Genomic DNA, 25,167 nt, shown 5'->3' with positions numbered 1-25,167 from the left:
GATGATGTAAGCCGCTCCCTTCCCACCGGCCACAGCTAGTAAAGCACCTGGGACCTGAACATACCACTACCACCCACTCTTAACTACACAAACGCACACACACTCCCTACATAAATAGGCCATCCATGTGGCAATTAGGTGACATGTGGAGCTGGGAGTGCAACATTCACAGGCTGATGTGTTGGTGAACAAACATGTACACATAACCCAGTTGGGCTTTTTCACTACTGATCAACAAAGTCACACTGTAACGCTACAGCCAATTCCCATTTCAGATTACTTTCATCTTGTCATCCACGGTTTAATGAAACATATGAAATGAAAACAGGAGGCTGTAGCAGGTTTCTTGGGTGTATAACGAGTTCTAGCCAGCTATTGGTGGCTGTGAAGCAGATATCTACATATGTAAAACAGTCCTTGAGGACTGAAGAGCCACATGTATAGATGCTGGTGTTGTGTATGATGATAGCGCTGTGGTTGGTATGACAGTGATGATGGGATGCTCTTTCAGGAGACTGATTGTTCGTACATGAAAAGTATCTGGTAGATTATATGTAAAACTGCTGTATTCTGATAGGATTAGTGGAGGTTTAGTCAAGGTATGTGTGTGTGTGTGTGTGTGTTTGCATATGCAAGCATGCGACCATGGGTGATATGTGTGTGTGTGTGTGTGTGTGTGTGTGTGTGTGTGTGTGTGTGTGTGTGTGTGTGTGTGTGTGTGTGTGTGTGTGTGTGTGTGTGTGTGTGTGTGTGTGTGTGTGTGTGTGTGTGTGTGTGTGTGTGTGTGTGTATATTACCAGTGTGAGTTTTGGTCATATGCCATGCAGCTGTCTTCTCTTTGTTAAAATGGGTGTGAGTGTGTAAGCTGTTTTCTTGTCCTTTTTCTACCTGCATTACGAACACATCACAGGATTCTTCCACCAGCCTTAAGAACAGTGATATTCTTATTCTTAAGTTCGTTAAAAATTGCATTCTTCTTTAGTGAATCCCAAGGTCTAATTCAAGTTATGCCAGCATCCAGAGACTAGTTGAGTGTAAAAATGAGATTACTAGTTAAACTGCCAATAATGGCCTAACCAATGGGCCCAATTAGGGAAGACATTAAACAATATCCAATATCTACCAATGGTAATTTACTTTTGTGCTGCTGGTATCATTTGATATTATTCATCATTGTATCTAAGGGCTGCAATTTGTTGGTGCCATCAATTACATCCATTATGTAAATTCATATATTTTGCATATTCATAATCAATGCATCATTTTGTTATTGGTATGAACAATGAATTAAATTGAATTAAAATAAATGCTGACTCATAGTACAGTACAGTATGAAAATACTGTAAACAGAAACAAAATAATGCGGTGCTTTGTTGACTGGGCAAAGCTGAAATGGCAGACCACAGCAGTAACTGCCATGTATGAATGCCTAAACAGAAAAAATCATGGTCAGGCATTTTGATGTATATGACAGTATTTAACTGAATGGCAAGTATTTAACTCCAGTTAGCCAGCAGGCCAGTGAGATAGCAAGCTTGCTTTCAATATATAGCAAGGAAACCTACTCAGCTGTTTATTTATTCATACTATTTTCAGATACATTGTTCAAAATTTTTTATTTTGTGATAGTTTAGGTTTTCCAAGATTGCAAATTCTTAGGCGACTGCCTTTTGTTTTCCAGTCTGCCCCAGAAATCAGATCTAGTTGGGTAGGTCTATACACTGAAATGTAACATAAATATTATTAGTAATAGATGTCATGCAGCATCTTATTTGGGTCTAGATTCAGTCCATAATCATACTATAAAGCAAGGAATCTCTGTCTGTATGTGTGTCCTTCGCATATCTCGAGAACCGTTCGTTGATTATATATTGATATTGAGAAAAAATCCTTATGATTATCATGATAATGATTTCAACTATATCGCCCAGCCCTAATAACAAATAACCATTAGTTACAGCCCTGTGTTGTATTCCTTCTCTAGACCAAATTCTCAATCAGAATTCATAACCACACACCCGTTCTGGGGTTTTGTGTAGAATTTCTTTCATCTGAGAAGCCCAGTCCTCAGTAAACGTGGAAACTTTAAACCTAACCATCAGTCATTGTGCTGCAATGTCATTTTTATTCTGCGGATCTCATCAGTGCATTTATGGTGGAACAAATATGGCCAATAATGGTATATCTATGAACAATCAGTACCAACAGACAATAACAGCAGACAATATTGGGGCTCTGATATATGGATAGATCCCTACTGCCAGTTGACTGTTGTAACAGAGTAAGAACTGCTACACTGCTTACAGAGTTTGAAAGCCGGCTTAAACATTGAGGCGAAGAAGAGGCTACGAATGTGAAGGTTTTCTGTTAGCTTAGGCATATACTGTGGGGGATGGACTTTATACTTCTACATTATGATTCTTTATTATGAAAAGACTGTATAGCATTCTCCAGCTGTATGCATCCCTGTATATAGGGGCTTGGGGAGAGAAGCAAGAAGAACGAGGAGGAATGGAGGGAAAGTCTGGAAAACCCCAGTCATTCCCTGCGGGCTGTCAGGAATGGCCAGGATCTGCCAGGAGTGGGGAGGGGGACGCCAGTGGAATGACTGAGGAAGGGGTTGAAGGAGAGGGGGAATAAAGGAGAGGATGATTTGAGGGAAGAGTGGAAGGAGAGAGGGAACAGAGGAGAGAGGGAGGAAATGAGAGATGGTGATGAAGGACACAGGGAGAAAGAGAGGGATGAATGGATAGGGAGGAAAGAGCCGAAAAGAGGGAGTTTGAAAATAGTGAAGGAGACAAGAGAGAGGGGGAAAGAGAGAGAAGAGAGGGGACTTGGGGCCTAGACCAGGGGCCAAACCGCTCCACCACAGAGTGCGTCTGGAAGTGATCACACTGGAGCAGGAGCTGAAAGGGGATGGGGGATGAAAACACACACACACACACACACACACACACAAATGCAAAAGAATGCTCTCCTACATACAAAAGACATCTCCAGCAGATGTCGACCACATGCATGCACAGGCTACACTCATACAAAATATCATGTCATAACACACACATCAGAGGGAGAGCACATGCTGTTGAGATGTGTGTGACTTCTAATGAGAGTAAGGAGTGGGGCAAACCACGGTTTCCATTGCTAATGTTTGTGCCTGTGTCGTTCTCTTGTTTTCTGTGGTGCTTCGACCACAGAAAACTGCCGTAAAGTCACATCAGATCCCATTTCACACGCCAGTGCCAACCTCTAGTCAGCCATTGTGCTAGAATGTGGTCCACCAGACTCTTTTACCAACCAGTTGGGGGGGGCGGGGTACCTTGTCATGGGATACCTCAGAGAGAACGAATGAAAATAAGGTGTTCAAACAAAAATCCCTTATATTTCATTAGATGCCGATACTTTGGTTTGAAATATACAAAATCAGTTTCTTCTGAAGTTAATTTTTGGGAATACTAGTATATCTTGGCCAAGTTGATGTTAGTTTGCTATTCCCCTCCATTGTGCTTCTCTTTGCTTTCTTTATTCTCTCATATTCCCTTTGCCAAACACCGCTCTTTTTTCTTGCTGTTCACCCCTCCTATCTCTCTCTCTCTGTCTCTCTCTCTCTCTCTTTTTGTGTTTTTCGTTGTCTCCTCCTCTCCCCTAGCTCTTTCTGAGTCACAGAGCTTTTCTAATGCAGTATCTGAGTTAGCTGCATTAGTGATATTTCTGCTGTGTGAACTCATCCCAGGTTAGCATGTCTGGGATAAAACTTTCTGCATTGTATGCAGTGTGTGTGTGTATTTGTGTGTATTTGTGTGTTATTGGGTGAAAGACAGAGGATGAGGGAAAGAGAGTGAGTGAAGGTGTTGTAATAAGTGAGAAAGTAAAAGCTGTTGATTAGATACAGGGTCAAACTGACATTGTGTGTGTGCCATGTGTGTCTTTGTGGATATGCTATTGTTAAACTCTATTCTTAATTGGCGAATGTGTGATATGTGAGCAAACTTCACACCTTACTGTGAAATTGGGGGCAGGGATGCCCCCCTCCCTTCTGTCTACCACAAACACACACACACACACACACACACACACACACGCACACACACAAACACAAAACCCCACCCCTTAGGAGAGGCTTCCTTGCAGAGCAAGCATAGCGAGTTCACACACAGATGATTTCACTCACACACAAGACAATGAATGTGGGTGCTAGCCTGAATGTGTTGTAATGTGAAAGTGTGTGTGGGAGTGGCCCAGATTCTGTGTGAACCAGTGTGTGTCTGTGTCTCCATGTGACCAAAGGTGTATACCCATGTGGCTGCCGCCTCTTGGCCCTAGTGTGTGTGTTTGTGTGCTTGTATGTGTGTGTTATCCCTGTAATGAGGGCAGATTCTAACCAATGTCTCTCTGTGCTCTCTTACAGTCCGCTGCAGTCTCCGATGGAGGTGAGTACATCTGTCTTTTTCCACATCTAACATTCTCTAGATTTATTTTATTATAGGTCTATGACCTGTCTTACTATGTTACAATGTTTATTTTAATCTCCACTCCTCCACCATTTCTCTTACCCTTGACCACAATCTGTAGAATTTGTTTCTCCCAGTTGTTATAATCTGTTTCAAGTTGTGTGTCATATGGCTGAATATGTGGCCTGTTGTGTCAGACCAGTTGTCCTGCACTTAAGTGTAGTGTCATGGCCACGGCCATGGTCATGATGGATACCCCATTAGTGTCTGGCTGCTTGCGCTAACTAAATTCACCCAAACAGACGGTCTGGTTTGACCTGCTCAACTTCTGCCCCACCCCTGTCTGCAGTACTGCTGTTGGCTGGCTTCAAGCGAAGTTAGTCACAAATGTTTAAACGTATTAGCTACAGACCAGAAGCTTGTGATGGCAAGTCAAAGATAGAACACACAGCGTGAGAGAGAGAAAACAGAGAAAGCAGTACAGGGAATGTTGTCCTCACTTTACAATGAAAGGCTGAATGTTTTTTGTGTAATCGCTCTACTAATTCCTACTAGTGTGTTCTCATGATACCATAACTTTGACTGGGATAAAACTTCTATGCTTCCACAAAACTACGGAAAACAAGAAAAACCACCAACCACTGTGTTACCACACTTGACTTAAACAGCTTTGTAGCAAATTTTACACAGAGGTTTTCATATGTCGGTCGGGTTTCCATCTTTGTTGGCTTAGTAAGTGAAGTAGTTCCATACTTTGCTCTTGGCACCAGTTTTGTCATCCAGTTTAGCTGGACTGGGATTCATTTTATTTCTCTGTCTCTTTCAATCCGTTCTTTTGACTTCTTTTTCTTTGAACTATTTCAGTCTACACATACACACCCTCTAGAGGAGACACTGACATGGAATTGATATAGACATTTTGTGAAGTCTTGAACATTAATAAAATTCAGAATTGAATTCCATCTTTCGCAACGGTATTCAAGTAGTATTGAAACTTTATCAACAGCACTAGTTCCTACAGATAAGATAGGTATCAACTATACACTAGCACAGTTCCTCTCTGCTTGTGTCTGATAAAAATGTCTGTAACATTGCCCATCAAACTATGTTCTGTTCTTCTCTGTTCTGTTCTGTTTTGTTCTATCTGTTCTGTTTTGTTTTGTTCTGCTCTGTTCTATCTGTTTTGTTCTGTTCTGCTCTGTTCTATCTGTTCTGTTTTGTTTTGTTCTATCTGTTTTGTTCTGCTCTGTTCTATCTGTTTTGTTCTGTTCTGCTCTGTTCAGCTCTGCTCTATCTGAACATGTGAAAGGTGCGTGTTCAGATTTTTCCACTCTAAACTTAGCCAACACACAGCAGCCCACCAATTCCCTTTCCCATATGGCTCATTTAGCATGTGCCAACGTTAGTGAAAGGTTTCTGAATTAAGAGAGCCCTAGTGTTGCTTTAACGCCTGCCATATGCATATCAAAGACAAGGGAGGCAGGGGAGAAGAGAGGAAGACGAGGAGGTGGGAAACAAGAAAAAAGGGGTGTAGCTGCTCTTGTGCAGGAGTCATGGCAGACATGTTGGCCGTTAGCTACAAAGTTTTAGGGTTGTCAAAAGTATCGAGTGTCAGCCCCTCCTCTCACTAGTAGCAGTCAGCTGGGTTGCTACAGGGTGGTGCCGACGAAGGGGGGTAACAGGTCAAACTTGGCGAAGCACCTAAAGGACCGACACGCCAGTCTATATAAAGAATTTCGAGAGGTTAGCGAAAGCTCCCGTTTCAACATCACTGAAGCATTAAACATTTATCATAAACGTTAACGTACCCTGCACATCATCCGTTTTAGTTTAGCTAGCAAACCAAACGTTAGCTACAGAGCTAGCTAACGTTATCAAGTAGGTTTGCCAGATGCCCGGTTTTCGACCGAACTGTCCGGTGTTCAGATGCATTGCCCGGGCCCGGTCAGAAGGCTCGACCGGACGTTGAAATGTCCGATTAAAATCTTTCTGTCAATAATAATCCACTAACTCTAGCCCTGCTGATTTTTCCCTATCATTGATGGGTATCTGTTGCTTCCACAAGCTAAAAGTGTTCTGATAGGCTGATGACTAGAGCAGGGGTAATCTGCTGTGTTGGTGGGTTTTTTGACCAGTGTGAAAGGGGCTTAAGTGTTGAATGAGTTTTATCGGGCCTACGTTATGGAGAAGCGTGCGTCCATCTGTCTCGTTTGCACCGGGATTTCCCCCTGCGTTGTCGGATGTTAAGGGACTAGTTTGGGTCTCTGTGTCTGTGTTTTTTTGCTTAGTTGCTTACAGTCTATGCTGCAGAGGCCAGGAGGCAATATGATGTTTCACATGCTTGTGCAGTATAAGCTCACTCACCTCAATAAAAAAGAACAAATCATGACGGCGATCGACACCTGTCAATCAAAAATGTGTTGTTTGATATCAGACAACTGATCTCAGACAACTTTAAAATATTGTTTTCCTTTTCACAATTTTTTTTAAAAAACGATTGACAATTCATTTTTTCCCCCGTGGTATTGAAAATGGTATCGCATATCGATATTTTCCTGGGTATTGTATCGAAGTTAGAATCGTGACAACCCTACAAAGTATAAGTGTTTATGGCCACTTATTCACACCATGTGTTTCTGAGAGAGGGAGAACGTGTTGGCAGTGAGTGCAATGGAGAGCTTAGTCCTCTTGCACATTTACTGTATTTACATGTGTTGCAGGGATCTATGTGGCACTGGTACCAGTGAAAAATGTTATTGGTCAGTTGCTCAGACTGTGAAGTTGGAGAATGGGTCACTAAAGCCAGAGGGAGATGCAGTAAGTGAAGTGTTACTGCTTCTACACACTGCAACTTGGTTGATGTGTCGCTCTATTCTGACCAAATTGTGGACGACGCGAGAGTCGCCGATTGCATCTATGTAATGGTCTTGTTTTGACCAAGAAAAATAAACTATTTATTTATACAAACTGGGTTGTTGCAGCAGCAAAAGTAATAGGATACAGCAGGGAGAAGAAACAACAGAAACATAGAATGCATGTGCATTATTATCTGTTCATGTTATCACTACATTGAGAAAGTGACGAGGTAGCAGAGGAGGTACAGGGAAAGTGTCATATGTGCCAACTCGTGTAGAATGCATATATGTATAAATGAGGACATGGGTAGTATTATTTATTGAGGAAAAAGACGTAGATTTGCAGGGTAGCTGAACCCCTGCTCACTCATTGTAAGTCGTTCTGGATAAAAGCATCAGCTAAATGTCTAAAAGTTTACCCATTTATTTTATTAGTGTATGCTATTAACAGAGTCACTGTAAGATTCTGTTATGTAGCAATGTAGATTATTCTTATTGAATGATTTTTGTATAGTATATAGTGTATAGTATAATATATTTTGTATTGTGTCTTATGGCATATAACCTCACAAGTTGAACTCTGAAACTTACAGACAAATTATTATTCTTGTCTGTCCGAAAAGTCTAGACAATAATAAGTTCGCACAGCAAATTTCTTCATATACTTTCTTGTTCTTTACATGTCAGTCAGTCTTAGTATGTGTGTGTGTGTGTGTGTGTGTCTGTGTGTTAGAGTAGCTGAACTGTATGCGGGCGGCAGGCCTCATTAGTCTCACTAGTGGCCTTCCTTTAACAAGCTCCTCATCAATACTGCACAGTTTGTGTGTGTGTGTGTGTCTGTGGGCACACGTGTCCGTGCGTGTGTTCAGGCGTCTTTAGTTCCCTCCTCCCTCTGCTTTGAATTATTCATCATCTGAAGCCCTGTGTGTGCTTGTATCACTTACCTATCTGGAGGCTTATAGAGGTATGCGAATGCATGTGTGAGTGTACGTGCACTTGTGCGCGCACGCTTGTGGCCCGACTCTCCCCACTCTCTCGGGTTGTCGGCTGGGCTCCTTATCGCCGACAGCCTCTTTCTCCTTGTCTCCCTCTTCTTTCCTCCCTGTTGTTTGCTCTCCCTCTTTCTCTCTGCGATGCTGTCAGCGGTGTGTGTATATGCCCTGTTCGGGACTGTGTGTTCAACCTGGTGTGCTTGAGTTTGTGAGGGGGCCTGGTTGGGAGAGTATGGATGGAGGGGCCTGGTTACCCCTCAGGATTCGCTATCTGCCCCGCTGGCACCACACAGGCTCCTACCAGCTCTACCCAGGTGAGGAGACAGATGGTGCTGGAGCTGATTTATTTCCACCTAAGGAAAATACAGATATTAACTTCAACTAAGCAATAAGGCTAACACATTGACAGCTGGAGGCTTTTGGTGTGAATATCTTTTTAATTTGTTTGACTGAAGTCCTTGTAAGGATGGTTGAAGGGATTCACGATCATAAGATTCAGATGGTTTGTTAAATGAGTCCTTTAGTGACTACCAACTGCTGGGTTGGAATTAAATTAGTTTAGCCTGTCTGTTGGTAGAAATAGCCTGTCTGTTTTTAGGAATAAAGAAATTGTTGGCTTAAATAGTGTGATGATCAAATGGTGTGGTTTACACTGTGTGGCGTACCTTTGCTCTGTTGTTTGCTCTCCATCTCCATTACAAGACACCAGTGAATTGAACTTTGACTTTAAAGAGAGAGTACAGAGCTAGGAGCGAGGCATTAACACTGGCTGCCTTTGGACTTTTTGTAGGTGGTTTGAATAGAAGGCTGAAATGGGAAAGTAATTATTTTCCCTTTCATCGTATTTTACTGGCTTTCTACTGTGGCGGTCCAACTTTGCAGACTCTGCCATCACTTAGCTCTGCAGGTAACAGAACACTCCCAGCTGAAAGGACCTCACCAAGATGGCTGATTGCCTTGTACATGGGTTTCAAAATGCAACCTTTCCCTAATACCTTGTCAAAACGGATGATTTATACCTTATAGTCAGATTGTTGATGTCCACAGTGCTCATTTCCTTTCTAAAATAGGCAGAGAGGCAGTTAGATTTGACTTTTGTTGCACTCTGTTTGTCTGTTTTATCCAGGTGATACTCTTGATGTTGTAGAATTGCAAAGACTCACTCAGTCCTGCTGTCTACTCATGCTCGTAGCCACATGTGCATTCTCCACCGTTTTTGTCAGTATTTAAATAGGGGTCATTACACATTTAATCCACTACATTTCACAGATACCACTTTCTCCTTCACTACATTTATCTACAGTAACACTCAGGCTTGCATTGCTTTGAATGAAAAAATATTTTGTATATAAGACAGAATCAGTTCCTTCAATTATGTTGATATTGAGGAGGAAGCAATCAGAGTGAGCCTACCTGGACACTGATGCTTTCAATTGCTGAAATAGGAGGACATCATTGTAAACATGAATTGTTTACTTGTGATACTTAAGTTCATTTAATATGACTTACATCAGTGCTCTTACTTTTTAATATGAATTAGCCTACTTAAATAGCCTAGTTCACAACTTTTTAAATTGCAAGCAGAATTCTGAAGAGAGGACGTCTGCTCTGGTCCGGATACTGTTCTTTCAGGCTGTTTCTAGGATTTGCATCTTCTCAGACACCTGACCAACCGTGCCATCCCTCTGGCTGTGCCTGTGTTGTGCTTTATCTCTGTTGAGCAGCCATGTTGCAGTTTATCAGGCCTGAAGCTTGGTGGTTATTATCTGTGTGTCTCTCTGACTGTCTGCCTCCCTGTCTGTCTATATGTTGTCCAATCAGAACATAGACACACTGAGATCGCCCTAATAATAATAATAATAATAATGATAATAATAATCTTTATTTATAGAGCACTTTTCAAAATCCACGTTACAAAGTGCTTCACAAAGGCAGCAAAAATAAAACTAAATCGGGTTTTCAAAGAAAACAGATAAAAACAATTTGGTGTATAAAACCAATACAGTGTAATAAAAGACAGTTCAAAGGAAATTAAAACTCAAGTAAAATCAGGAAAGGCTCTCCGATAAAAGTATGTTTTAAGAAGGGACTTAAAAGAGATCACTGACTCAGCTGACCTGATTTCCTAATACAGCTATGTGATTGTGTGTGTGTGTGTGATTCCCCCCTGAGCAGAGCTGAACAGCGTGGAGCTGCAGGGCTGCGGCAGTGACAACAGTCTGAACAGTAATGCCAGCCTGCCCAGCGTCCAGAGCCACCGGCGCCACACAGAGAGGAGAGTGGCCAGCTGGGCCGTCTGCTTCGAGAGGCTGCTGCAGGATCCTGTGGGAGTCCGCTACTTCTCGGTACCACGATAACACACGGCTGGTGGTGGCCAGCAAATGCACGGGGACACTAAGCTATGTTTTCATACAACTGTCAGGCAAATTTAAAGTTTTCAAATGTTGCAAAAAATAAAATGTGAATTAGGTGTGTTTACATCAGCTTGGGTTGAAGCAAATAAAGAGGCTACCTGAAAGTAGAACAACATCAGAAAAAACATCCACTAGAAAAAAAATGGAAAGAGAAGAAGGATTGGACTGATATTGGACACGTATATACACACAAACACACACTCACCAGCGCAACCAACCACTGACTACATAACAGGGATTAATAAATATCATATAAAAATATACATACACAAAATACACAATCTAGCAAAAGCTTTGCCAAGGGTTTTATTTAATTGCATTTACAGAGTCTGACCTGACCTGCTCTATCTGCTATCTATATGCTGCTTGTGTGATCTTTTTATTGTTATATATGTCTGTATACAATGCTTCTTCTATCTGTTTGTCTCCTAGCTGTGGCTAGGATATTATGGTCAGGACACTTTTATCCTAGTCTGATATAGTAGTTTGTCTAATTTTGTTTTCTTGTTTTTGACGTACTAACTTTTGAATAATTCTTTGTGCTGCAGGAGTTTCTAAAGAAAGAGTTCAGTGAAGAGAATATCCTGTTCTGGCAGGCTTGTGAGTTCTTCAGCCATGTCCCTGAGAATGACAAGAAGCAGGTAACAGACACACACACACACACACATATGGTATAATCACATTTATGCATCCATACTTCACACCCCTGTTGTGATGCATAAGGAATATTACAGTATGTGTTAGAATCTGCTTTTCTCCCACACCTGTCTTCTCTCTCACTCTGTCTCTCTCTCACTCTCCAACTCACACTGAAACATCCATCCCCATCTCCTCTTACTCTTTACTTTTGTCCTTGTCCCTCTTCATCCCTTCCTAAATGCCTCTCCCTCCCTCTGTCTCCCCTCTTGTCCTTCATGCTGACCTCCTCCAGTTATCTCAGCGTGCCAGGGAGATCTACAACAGCTTCCTGTCCAGTAAAGCCACAACACCGGTCAACATCGACAGCCAGGCCCAGCTCGCCGATGACATCCTCAACGCCCCCCGACCCGACATGTTTAAGGAGCAGCAACTGCAGGTAGTGTATACACAAACACACACTCAGAAACATGTCGAATTTATAATTGGCAACTCCAAGTGATGAGCGGTCACTCTCAAACAGGACTTTAGAGATTGTAAGCAGGTAATTTAAACCTATAGGGCTGGGTGACCAAACATTTACCTCGATAACGATAATTGAAACAATAATTCATTTAACAGTTTTTACCTTGGTGCACAAATATTGCATTCTGCATTAGTGTCATTGCCATTAGTGTCGTTAGCATTGGCCAAACTATCCATCTATCTTGCCTCAATCTAGTTCTAACTAAAATATTTACCAGCAAAAAATATTTTTTTCTCACACAGTTGCAAACACATTGTGATACGAACACTGGGCGATCATAATAAATAAGAAATTTGACAATAAAGTTATATTGTATCATACCAAGGTGGGAATTAGGTCGGTAATAGATTTGTAGTGTTGGTTTCGGTAAATTTTCGGTATACCGTCCAGCCCTATTGAAAACCCTTCATTATCTTTAAAATCATTTGCAAAAGCCTGGGTAGCCCAGACAGCAGAGTATCAGACTTTGAGGCAGCAGGATGGCCCAGCTTTTAGAGAGATCGACCCGAGTTCAAGCTCCTTTACAGGAAAGCACCGCCCTGCTAATGTGTCCTTGAGCAAGACACTGAATCCCTGCCAGCTCCATAATGCTCCATATATCTGTTCTGCAGCTGACCTGACCTCTGATATTTTCCCTCCAGGGATAAATAAGGTGGCACATTATTGTTACTAATAAAACTGAATCAAAACAGAACCCCAAAAAAACTATTACAGCACTGGAGTCTCATACAGTATAAAGTTTACTATTCATCTTCATTAGCTTTCTTCACATGGATGTGAATGGCTTCTTAGACTTAGTGTGTTGTTGGGGGGAAGCAGCTGCTGAAAAGCTCCATTGATTTCAACAGTTGAGCTCAGATGTTCAAACTCTGATAAGAGTCACAAGGCTAGAGGAATATTCTCACCATCACCCTCTATATTTTTACAAATCATACACACACACACACACACACACACACACACACACACACACACAGACACACACACACACAGACACACTCACATCAAAGCCTGAGACAAACTTTTCCAGTATACCTCAGGGCTTGTTGAGATCTCGTGGCACCATTGACTCTGGATTTAGTGTCACACACACACGCATTCAAACTCTATTTCTCCCTACTTCTGTCTTTTCCTTACTTTTTCAATTTCAAATTTCTTCTTTCATTTTCTTTTTAAACATCTGCATTTTTTTCCCTCTTTCCCTCTGTTCCTTCCTTTCTTCTTCTTGTTTTTTCCTGTTGGTTCCTTCCTTTGTTCCTCACTTCCCTGTGTTTGTTTCTTCCTTCCCTCATTTCTTCCTTTATCCCTCCTTTCCATTGCTCCTTCCTTCCTTCCTCCCTCCCTTCCTTCCTTCCTTCCATCCCTTCCTTCCTTCCTCACTTTCTATTGCTCCTTCCTTCCTTTGTTTATTTGTTCCTCCCGTCTCTCCTCTCTTCCTTTGTCCCTCCCTCCTTTCCATTGCCCATTTTTCCTTCCTTGCTTCCTTACTTTCTCACCCCCTTCATCCTTTTAGATCTTCAACCTGATGAAGTTTGACAGCTACACGCGGTTCCTCAAGTCTCTGCTGTACCAGGAGTGTATGTTGGCAGAAGTGGAGGGCAGGCCGCTCCCGGACCCCTACCACATCCCCAGCAGCCCCACCTCCAAACACAGCACCACCGGCTCCGACCGCTCCAACCTCTCCACGCCCAAGAAGGTAACAACACACACGCACGCACACACACACGCTTCCCCTCTGCTGTGTCCTTTAAAAAATATTCACAGTATTGGTGTCAGGATGTGTCACATAGAAATGAACAAAATGATGTAGTATAGGAAAAGAAGATATTGGAAAAACTGATACTGGTCTTCAAGTTTTATCTCGACTGTGAAAACAAACTATCAAAATGACAACGCTCTATGATTTGAGATGAGAATGAGGATTACAAAATTGCTTTTACTGTTTTGAGATATAAACACCAAAATCCTAACTATTTTGGTGAGCTGGAATGATCCTCCTGGGTATTACTATTTAATAAAAGTTTCGAGTTTTGATAAAAGGTGCAGCATCTGGCCTGTCTGCTTTTATCTGTGTGAGTGCGTGTGTGTTTGCTCTAATGGGCTTTAATTAGGGTTGGGCATCAAGAACCGGTTCCAAATTAGAACCGGTTCCAAAATTCCGATTCCAAAGGAATCATTAAGACATTTTAATTTCGATTCTGCTTATCGGTACCTAAACAAAATTCACTCACGCTAGTTTCAGTTTCCGTGGTGGCGGCATGCACCTTTGGTTTGTAGTCCGCCAGTACAACCAACGAAGAAGAAGAAGAAGAAGAAGTTTCCTGTTTCTTAGTTATGCAGTTTAGTTGAGTTATGCTAAAAGCGTTAGCGATAAAGTCCGCTAGCCATGATGCTAATTTTCGCTATGTTCAACTCCATTGAGTTATGCTGAAAGAGTTAGCGCTCTAAAAGTCCGCTAGGCGTGATGCTAATTTTCGCTATGTTCAACTCCATTGAGTTATGCTAAAAGCATTAGCGATCTAAAAGTCCGCTAGCTGCAATCGAGTTTTTACTAAAAGTATTAGCTCTCTGAACTAATCCAGCACTGGATGGCGAGCCCAGCCCACAAGATACAGAACCTGTTGCCTGCAGTAAGAAGACTGTGAACTAAGGAACACGTATTCCACATCTACTTCAAGTGCGGTAGGATTGAACTGTACACACATACAGCTCCGGAGACAGACAACATACATACCTTTCTTCATACCGGCCATACCGGAGTCGGAGTGAGAACTGTGACTCTTACAAAGACTTTGAAAAATACCCGGGTCTTTATTGTTTTTTTTAATGTGCGCACAAGTTAGAAGTTTCTGAATATGACTTGTGTAAAGTCATATTTAAAAAAAAAAAAAAAAATTCTGTGAAATAAGCATGTGACCTGTTTTGACCCTGCCCCTCAAAGAATCGTAATCAAGAATCGTTAAGAACCGGAATTGATAAGCAGAATCGGAATCGGAATCAGAATTGTTAAAATCCAAACAATACCCAACCCTAGCTTTAATGCATCATTTGCTATATTTCTCTTTTGTTTATGTCTCATAGGAGGACAAGAAGAGCAAGTCGGGCCGCTCTCTGAACGAGGACAGCAGGGATGATTCAGGCGACAGGAAGAAGGGCATGTTCTTCTCCTGGTCCCGCAACAGGAGCTTTGGCAAGGGCCCCAAGAAACGAGACCTGGCCGACTTCAACTACAGTCAGTAGTTGTTGCAGAATCACTGTGTCTTGACCATTACATGTGTTTCTTTTGTAGAAGAGTTTCATTCCAAAACAAGATATCCCCTACTTGAAAAATGTGAAAATGTGTTTTTTAATACTGATCAATAAAAATCTTTTTTTTTTTTTTTTTTCCAAGTGGATATATAGTGTTTTGGAACGAGCCACTTCAAAGTGACAGGGGATTTTTAGGCTTTCCTTCTGGGTTGTTTCACTTCCTGACACCGCTGACAAGTGTTTTGTTTGCCAGATTTCGCAGGCAGCAATGGCCGCCGTGAATCCCAGGGATCCCTGTCTTCTGGAGCCAGTCTGGAGCTGGGGACAACAGGGTCAGGGAAGAATGAGGTCAGTCTGGAAAGATGCATAACCAAATAATCAAATTAGATATAATTTAATAGATATAAGATAATAATTGGCACATTGACACTCATGTCACCATGGAGCAGTAGTACAGTCTGAGTCTGACACATGCTTTATCTGCAACCCCTTCCTCTCATTTGGTGTATTTGTCTATTTTAAAATTACATTAAGCATAAATATAAACATTGCAGATGCAAAAATAAAGTCAGGCTGTCTTCATTGTGGATCTCATAATGTTAAGATTGCAAGGCAGGTTTGGCATAATACATTCACAATTAGCAATAATGTGTAAAATTGCATTAAAAATTAGATTGTTCTGTTTTCTTCTCTATCATTATGTCTTTCTATTTATCATGTCTCTCCATTTACCCTTCCCTTAACCCCCCATCTTTCATCATCCCAACCTCCCTCATTTTTTTCACCCTCCTCTCACCTTCTCTCTCTCTCTCTCTCTCTCTCTCTCTCTCTCTCTCTCTCTCTCTCTCTCCCCACCTCCGTGTCTGTTTTCTTCCTCCAGGGTGATCTTTCCCGTAGCACAGTCTCAGTGTCAGCAGAGCGCGGAGGTGGCAGCGCCCCCCTGAGGCAGTGTAACATAAGCCTGCCGGACGGCTCGTGCTGCTCGGTGCCGCTGAGGGCCGGAGTCTCCATCAGGGACCTGCTGCTGGGCCTCTGTGAGAAGCTCTGCATCAACCTGGCAGCCGTAGACCTCTTCCTGGTCGGAGGGGAGAAGGTACAACACAGATGGAAGTGCTGGAAACTTGGAGTAGATATGCACATGGACAGGGTTTCCTCCAGAAAAATAGTTTTTCTTTATCGATATACATCGACGATGTGGCTCACGTATGCAAAATCATATTAAATAATCAAATTAATGTTCATCTCAGTGAACTGAATGCTAATGTTAGGTGTGATGCCAAACAAAACTGAAATTAAAACTTAAATGTTTCATAACTCATTTTACCTACCATACCTCAGAGTTTTGAAATAAAATTAGCTTGTTATCAATTCATCCCATAATCACCATATTATTATGGTATGATTCCACTGAAAGACGCTAAACGATAATATTGAATTATCCAGCCTTATGTAGTAGTTATAGATACTTCTTTAATTTATTGTCCCAGTGTGTGTAATACACAGAGAGACACCTTGTATGTTAGCCAGTGTGTAGAGTGACATTTCACATATATACAGCACATACACTGAGAGGGAATACACGGATGCATTCAGGACAAACACACACAGCGCAAACTAAGCGGTCACTCACATGACAGTCACTGTCACTGCGCTGACCTCACATCTCCTGTTTCACATACCTCAGTAGAGGTGCGTGACATGCTCGTGCATGCATGTGTGTGCTCACCGGGAGTCAGTGACATCAAATACCTTAGTGCTGCGGGGATTGGATATGTATGCGTCATGACAACAGCTCTCTGTGTCTGTCTCTCTCTCTGTCTGTCTCTCTCTCTCCCTCTCTCTCTCTCTCACTCTCTCTCTCTCTCCCTCTCTCTCTCAGCCTCTGGTTTTGGACCAGGACTGTTTGACTCTGTGCTCTCGGGACCTCAGACTAGAGAAACGCACTCTCTTCAGGTATAGTAATATGAAGTCATCATCTCAGTCATCATCAGTTTTGTATTCTGGCTTTTATCAAATATTCACAATATCAAAATAAGGATTACTATTAAGCTTTTATGGAACTGATACCAGGAATAAAACTAGAGTGGATACGGACCCTCGATTACCACTAACCCCACTGCTACAGAGAACTCTATGGGAAATGTTTATTGTTTTATCTGTTGTCTTCTTTTCCAGACTGGACTTGGTTCCGATTAACCGTTCGGTGGGCCTAAAAGCCAAGCCCACCAAGCCAGTGACTGAGGTTCTGAGGCCTGTGGTGGCCAAGTACGGCCTGCACCTCTCTGACCTGGTGGCACGCATTGTAAGTCGCCCTGTTCAGTTCATCTGTTCAGAGAGAAAGAACGTAACAGACAGACAGGCAATGTAAGAGAGGAAGGCATCCTAATTTCATGTTTGTGTGTGTCTGTGTGATGCAGAGTGGGGAGTCGGAGCCATTGGATCTAGGTCTTCCTATATCCAACCTGGATGGGCTCAGAGTGGTATTAGATGTAGCAGACCACACTCCTGGAAACGGTAAGGAACACACACACACACACACCATCAACTGCTGTGTCTCATTAATAACACTCAAGCACTAGTCCTTGAGTGTTATTGCTGTCTCGTTTGTACCTATTTAGTATCTTTTTAGTATCAGTATCACTATACCTGTCCTGCTCTGCCTTTCCCTTTCCTTCATTTAACAGACAAACAGAAGGTCACTCCTTCTAAGAGCCATGTCCCGCCCTCCACAAGCAGAAACCAATCGGCAACAGTAAGAACCCAGTTCCTCCTTCCCATTTTCCTCTCGCTCCGGAATGTTCCATAACCCACCGAATGTCTCTACCTCCTGGTTGATGATGTCACGCTACTAAGTGTCTCTCTTGCTGTCTTCAATCACCCATGTCTGTTTGCAATGTGTTAAAACATGTGCGCAGGTGTATGATGTGTGTGTGTCGGGGAGGGATTGGGCTGTATGTGACTGCATATATGTGCACTGCTGGGTGGCCAAGAGGCTCGTTACACTCTCCAGGTTCCTAATGTCCCGTTATCATGGTCTGCCTGCTGCTGAATGCAACGTCAACTTTCCTTTCTGGTTTTCTGGTTCTCCTTCCTCCGATAATAAGACCACTGCACAGGGGATACAAGCCCAGCCATGTAGAGCCTTTGCTGGGTGTCACAGCCTCCAAAAGCTTCCTTTCTTTGTCTGGATACCTGGAAAGGATTTGGTGGTGGTTGCACTTTGGAATGCTGCGGGAGGTTTCTTTGTTATGAATGGGGTTTTACCTGATTGATGACCGCCTGAAAAGGTCGCTTATTGGCATCTTAGTAGATTCTAGAATAATTCACCTTAAAACAGGCTATTTCCCGCTTTGGGGGCAGTAGTATGGCTAGTAGCAGTGGAGAAGTCGTCTCTGGTGTTGCGGTGTTTATCACTGTTGGCCTACATGTCGGTGATGCTTAGTACACTGTTGCCGTCTTCAGTGTTGGACATTTTGGGTGCCTGAATGGAACACTTTACCTGCCTTTTAATTATAATTCATCAACCAGAAAATATAATTTATGATTTACAAATATTTTCAGTAAATGTTCCCTTTGGCATCTCTCCATCATTACTTGTTCCCATTGAATTGCCCCCCCTACACCCCATCATTACAAATTGTTCTCGTCTTTACAGTTTGCCCCCCTTCTCACCATCAACAACACTGGTCCCCCGTTTTTTACAAATTGACCCCTTCCTCCCTGTCATTCCTTGTCCCCATACCAACACCATCATGTCCCTTGACCGTCTGGGCTCTAATGGCCCGCTCCGCTCTCCTTGTGGCACCCAGGGGGAGGACAGGCCGTCAGGGAAAGCCGGCTCGGCCCATCCCCATGGGGAGAACGGCAAGGCTGGGCCCGGCCCTGACACAAGCAGCCAGCCTTTACCCAACCACTCTGTCTCTCTCCATAAGGCTCCGGAAAAGAGAAAGCAGAAAAAGATTAATATAGACGAAGCTGAAGGTAAAGAATAAACAACCTCCCTCTTTCTCTCTTTTTGATCTCTTTTTTTCTGTAGCCCTGTAGCCTTGCTGTTGTGGTCACACTAACCCTTTTGCCTGTCTGCAGTATTGCAGAAGCAGCACCAATGCTTTCAGAGCTAGCTAGCTACATGTAGCACAGTCACCTCCTCTCACACTGTATGTAGCTTTGACTTGTCTAACTGATTAATGCACACACTCTGCATGTTTTCTGAATTACAATGAATGTATTTTATTGTTTGCCAATGTGTTGTGCTAGGGGATTATTCATTGGAATTTGTATGGTGTGTGTCTGTGCGCGCACGTGGGTGCATGTTTCAAATGTGTGCACATGCTACGTGTGTGTGTGTGTGTGTGTGTGTGTGTGTGTGTGTGTGTATGCAGAGTTCTTCGACCTCATATCCAAAGCTCAGAGCAACCGAGCAGACGACCAGCGAGGTTTGTTAAACAAGAGCGACCTGCAGCTTCCAGAATTCCTGCGCCTGTCGCCGGTGGCAACCAACCAGGCTGTTCCTCCTCCCTACGACCCTGAGCCCACTTGCTCCACCCCTAACTCCCGTAACCCCAACAACGGCAGCTTCCCCAGCAGCGGTCGCCGGGGCAATAAGGAGAACAACAACGACAGAGGAGGAGGAAGCTACTCCCACTCGCTCAACGCGAGTCATCAGTCACAGAGCTTGGACTCTTCGCTGGGCATTGGGGGCGGAGGGGGGAGGAAAGTCAGGCCGCCTCCCCCGTTCCCCGGCACCCTCTCCCCCATCCACCCGTCCCAGGGCCCCCAGCGCGGCCTCCCCCAGGACTCTGGCAGGGGAGAGTCGGTCCAGATGCTGGAGGAGGACACCCTGTCTGACCTAACTCTGGTGGGAGAGGGAGACATTAACAGCCCCAGCCTCACCTATGTAACTCCCTCTGCCCTACCGTCCAAACCCCACCCCCGACCCCAACAACAAGCACAGGACGATCGGCCCAGCTCAGGTACTTCCCCCGTGTGAACTCTGAACTTTTTGACCTTTCATCTTGTGAACTTTCACCTCTTCCTTCACATGGCTGTGAGTGGGATCGGAAACCTGCTAAACTGATCTAGAATCAGTTTGAAATCCCTTGTTGCCCATTATTCAGGTCAGACCGGGAAAACTTGCCTGGTCTGCGGATCTGTGTGGCTGCTCCCAGAATGCATCCTGCTCTCCTCCCTTCATTTGAGTTAATAGACATGTAACATTTTTAATTGAAGTCACTTTCTACAATCTAGATGACATTATGAGAAGTTTTATTCCACAAACAGATTAAGTTGTCAAAAATACAATAACTGATGTGAATAATGGAGCCAAGACGTTTCGGAATGTAACATAAGTGGATATAGTGAGTTGGGATTAAACTGTATGATGCATGCACTACTTTATCTTCTGCCCAGTACTAGCTGTTGCTGTAGGAAGTAAGACCACAACACTGCCGACCATCTCATCACTCATAACGTTAGCTCATTTAGCTATATGACATGAAGAGAGGAAAAAAGGATGCATTCAAAGAAACTTGTGTCTGTATCTTCTCCCTGGAATTTCCCTCTGTGGTAGGTATCTGTGTGAACCTTTGAGTGGACTTGCTGTGGATTTCTCTGGAGACTGAAGCTCAAGGACGAGCTCAGGACTAGTCCAAGAATTGGTGAAGACCGGTGCCAAACTCCCTCCTCCATCCCTAGTGTACAGAATCTAACAATGCACTTTAGCCAATCACAAAAAGAGACTTTACATGCAGACATTGCTTTTTATCTTTTTTCTCCCTCTGTTTATTTGTGTTGTACTTGGATCTAAAGCCTGTTCCATGCCACGGGAAGGTTGAGTTATCATACATTCCGAAAAAAAAAAAAGTATGATACTCGCTAACAATCACTAGCTATTCCAAATCCATAATGGTATGGAGTTGGATCTTGCGTAGTACTCAAAGCTTCATTAGCACACTTTTAAGTGGACCTTGCTTAGGCGATAAGGTGTTACTTTAAACTTTACTTGTTACATGTTTTGTTCCTAGTGGAGCAAACTGTTGTGCTGACGCCGAGCCTGACCTCGCAAATACAGACACAGGCTACCACCAACTCACACACATGCTCAGCTGTTCCTAAATCACCTGAGGACAGTACATTCTGTGTTTCCACCACTGTTTCTCTCACCTCAGGCTGTTCTCGTGCCAGTCGTTAAAACAGAACACAGCGCACACATGCAATCTTTCTCTCTCTCTGTCCACACGGCCCAGAAATTTCTGCACAGACTGTAAATGTGCAGCAGTTATCTGTGCATGTTTCTCAATCCTTCAACTGTCCTCTTTCTCTTCTCTCTTTTCTTCTTCTTTGCACAACATCACACAGCAGCATCTGTCTCGTTTCTTTCTTCTCAAAGGAGTGTCCACATCCATCCCCCTTTTTCAATCCCTTTTTTCGTGGTCACACTGGCCTCGCTGCAACACTGTCAATCACATTCTAGATTAGTCTCTCTCTCTCTCTCTCTCTCTCTCTCTCTCTCTCTCTCTCTCTCTCTCGCAATTCAACAATGTTTTTAACTGCTTGTCCTTGCAAGGCCTTGACCAGAAGAATCGGACTAACAAGTCAAAATGTTTCATTTTTAAAGGTTTTTACTCTTATTTTATCATGTAATATATTCTCAAGAAGACATTAATTTATCCCACACTCTTTAAATTTTACTGTGTATCAATGAAAAGTATTAATTTGTATATAGTCAACATTTTGAATTCACCATATTACTGTAGTCATTGTTGAATTGCAGCGCAGCCATGATGTTTCTTCAGTTGTGTCACCATAGAAATCAGTTCTACTCTGTTCTGTTCCATTAGGATTGACTGTACTGTCTGTAAATAGATCTAATAAATGTTCTAGAGGTTGAAATCACTCTGTAGAGCCTTGTGTGAACAGCCTCCTTTCTTTTTCATCTTAGACCTTCATCCATTCCTTTCTTATTCTCTTTTCTTCACTTCATCTGTAATGCAGCTGTGCTTGTTCTCAGCACTTCTCAGCATAGAGCTGCTGAACTGGGATCAGTGAGTGTGTTTACATGGACAGGGTATTCCAACTAAGGTTAAAGGTTAAATGATGAACTATTTATATGCATCTCCATATCCTGATTGTGACTGTCCATGCATACGTAAACCAACAATATTCTGATTATTACCATGGAAATAAGACTCACCCAGAATGCAAAACACCAAGAGTAAATTGGAAAAGGAAAAATGATGGAAAATTATTCATTATTCTTACTGTTCATTGTGACTTGAATGGCAAAATCAATTGTACATCAGCAATTCTACTTGGAAGTACTTGATCAATACCAGCCAGGAACATTTGATGGATTCATTCAGGCTTTTATTTTTTACTTGTTTTCTACTTCTGCCCAATTCACTCCATCTATCTGTACAACCTCTCTTCTCCCTTTTATCTTACTTGATATTCCTCTCCTTCTACTTCTCTCTATTACCTCGTTTTCTTTTCCCTTTCTCTCCTCATCGTGTGTGTGTGTGTGTGTTCGTCTGCAGGACAGGGCTTTTGTTTCGGGGTACAAAGGGTTTCAGGGGACTGGGCTATTAGCTATGCATGGGCTCCCCTCTGCTCAACGCCTTGTTAGGCAAGCTTTGTCATGCTGGGCTCTTTGGTAGCCTGCAAAACAAAACCAGGTTCTGTTTCCCCCTCATCCTCACACACACACACACACACATACAAACACACACATATACATACATACACAGAACTGACTGCATCTGTGTGCGTCTTTGCATCACATGATTATATTTTTCAGTAGGGGTTTTCATGAGAATTATCAATTATCAATGTTGTTTCTTGTGTTTGTGTTTCCCCCGGGAATGACATGTGACAACGGCAACGACTGATTGTATTTAACCAATCCAAGTGTTGAGAAAGAGAGAATCTTTGTATTTTTGTATTTCACTATCTACATACAGTACTGTGCAAAAGTTTTAGGCAGGTGAAGATGCTTTCAAAAATAATGCCATGAGTAGTTTTTATTTATCAATTAACAACATACAAAGTGCATGAACAGAAAAAAAACCGAAATCCACCCTTTGCCTCAATTCTCCTAGGTACACTTGCGCACAGTTTTTTAAGGAACTTGGCAGGTAGGTTGTTCCAAACATCTAAGAGAACTAACCACAGTTCTTCTGTGGATTTAGGCTGTCTCAGTTGCTTCTGTCTCTTCATGTAATCCCAGACTGACTCGATGATGTTGAGATCAGGGCTCTGTGGGGGCCATACCATCTCTTCCAGGACTTCTTGTTCTTCTTTTCGCTGAATATAGTTCTTTATGACTTTGGCTGTATGTTTGGGGTCGTTGTCATGCTGCAGAATGAATTTGGGACCGCTCAGATGCCTCCCTGATGGTACTGCATGATGGATAGGTATCTGCCTGTACTTCTCAGCATTGAGACCACCTCCACCATGCTTCACTGTTGCCTGCAGACACTCATCCTTGTACCGCTCTCCAGCCCTTCGGCGAACAAACTGCCTTCTGTTACAGCCAAATATTTAAAATTTTTGACTCATCAGCCCAGAGCACCTGCTGCCATTTTTCTGCACCCCAGTTCTTGTGTTTTCGTGCATAGGTGAGTCGCTTGGCCTTGTTTCCACGTCGGAAGTATGGCTTTTTGGCCGCAACTCTTCCATGAAGACCACTTCTGACCAGACTTCTCTGGACTGTAGATGGGTGTACCAGGGTTCCACTGGTTTCTGCCAGGTCTGAGCTGATGGCGCCGCTGGACATCTTCTGATTGCGAAGGGAAGTCAGCATGATGTGTCTTTCATCTGCTGCACTAAGTTTCCTTGGCCAACCACTGCGTCTACGGTCCTCAACGTTGCCTGTTTCTTTGTGCTTCTGCAGAAGAGCTTGGACAGCACATCTGGAAACACCTGTCTGCCTTGAAATTGCTGCCTGTGAGAGACCTTGGTGATGCTGTAAGACCACCTTGTGTCTTGTTGCTGTGCTCAGTCTTGCCATAGTGTAAGATTTTTACATTAAACTGTCCATGGCTGGTCCTCACCCAGTCTTATTCCTCCTACACAGCTGTTTCTGTTTCAGTTAATGATTGTGTTTCAACCTATATATTGTTGATCATTAGCACCTGTTTGGTATAATTGTTTAATCATGCACTGGACTATATGCCTACAAAATCCTTGACTGTGCGCAAGTGTACCTAGGAGAATTGATGCTGGTTTAAAGGCAAAGGGTGGTCACACCAAATATTGATTGGATTTAGTTTTTTTTTTATGTTTATGCACTTTGTATGTTGTTAATTGATAAATTAAAACTATTCATGGCATTATTTTTGAAAGCATCCTCACTTTACAGCATTTTTTCACAAGTGCCTAAAACTTTTGCTCGGTACTGTACATCCTGTCTCTCACTCACTCACTCACTCTCTCTCTCTCTCTCTCTCTCTCTCACACACACACACACACACACACACACACACACACACACACACACACACACACACACACACACACAGACTGCATGCATTCTTGTATGAGTGTGATGTATTAGTTCATGGGATTTTTCAAGTGTTTACCAGAAGATTCTGTCAGGGACAAAGCTGGGAAATTAGAAGGGAAAGGATGAAAAACAAGGATCTTTATATATGCACTTAAACCTTTCATTAGGAAAGAACATATCATGTCTCTTTCATGTTCAATATTTAACAATTTAACAATTTATTCTCCCATTTCCAAAATGTATACATTCATTAATATTGGCCATTAAGAGCATAGGAGAAACATAGGGTTTAAATCATAAGAAAAACCCTCATACAAATGTTGAGGAAAATGTAAACTAAATCTCCCCGTGAACAATCTCTGGGTGTGATTCATCGCTCCATGGGCACTTGAAGCCGCGATACGTGGGAAGTAACTTTTTGGGCAACTCTGAAGGGCTACAGAACCCAAGGAGCTGCCTCTTTATTGTTGCTTTAATTACATGGGAAAACCTGATTCACAGAAGATGTTATATGAACAGAGTTTTGGTTCTGCGTTTCAATT

At 42.7% G+C, this 25,167-nt stretch overlaps 1 protein-coding gene across 1 annotated transcript in view; it reads left to right on the top strand.

Annotated features, from left to right (window-relative positions):
• Positions 1–22,838, top strand: part of rgs12b (regulator of G protein signaling 12b) — a 44,399-nt gene extending 21,561 nt beyond the window's left edge. Inside the window, 14 exon segments of the mRNA XM_071529670.1 lie at positions 4,409–4,430; positions 10,471–10,643; positions 11,261–11,353; positions 11,644–11,787; positions 13,388–13,570; positions 14,956–15,106; positions 15,377–15,471; positions 16,004–16,216; positions 17,003–17,076; positions 17,299–17,425; positions 17,541–17,635; positions 17,803–17,875; positions 18,933–19,104; positions 19,506–22,838. Coding sequence (XP_071385771.1) covers positions 4,409–4,430; positions 10,471–10,643; positions 11,261–11,353; positions 11,644–11,787; positions 13,388–13,570; positions 14,956–15,106; positions 15,377–15,471; positions 16,004–16,216; positions 17,003–17,076; positions 17,299–17,425; positions 17,541–17,635; positions 17,803–17,875; positions 18,933–19,104; positions 19,506–20,113 — 2,223 coding nt within the window. The 3' untranslated portion in view covers positions 20,114–22,838.
• The last annotated feature ends 2,329 nt before the right edge of the window (positions 22,839–25,167 follow it).

Source organism: Centroberyx affinis, unplaced genomic scaffold, assembly GCF_046629955.1.
Source record: "Centroberyx affinis isolate AG114_WGS23_722 - 3 ecotype Tasmania unplaced genomic scaffold, CSIRO-AGI_Caff_v1 ptg000127l_1, whole genome shotgun sequence".
Classification (NCBI taxonomy): Eukaryota; Metazoa; Chordata; class Actinopteri; order Beryciformes; family Berycidae; genus Centroberyx; species Centroberyx affinis.
The sequence above is the reverse complement of the archived record's forward strand: the minus strand, read 5'-3'. Positions and strand labels throughout refer to the sequence as shown.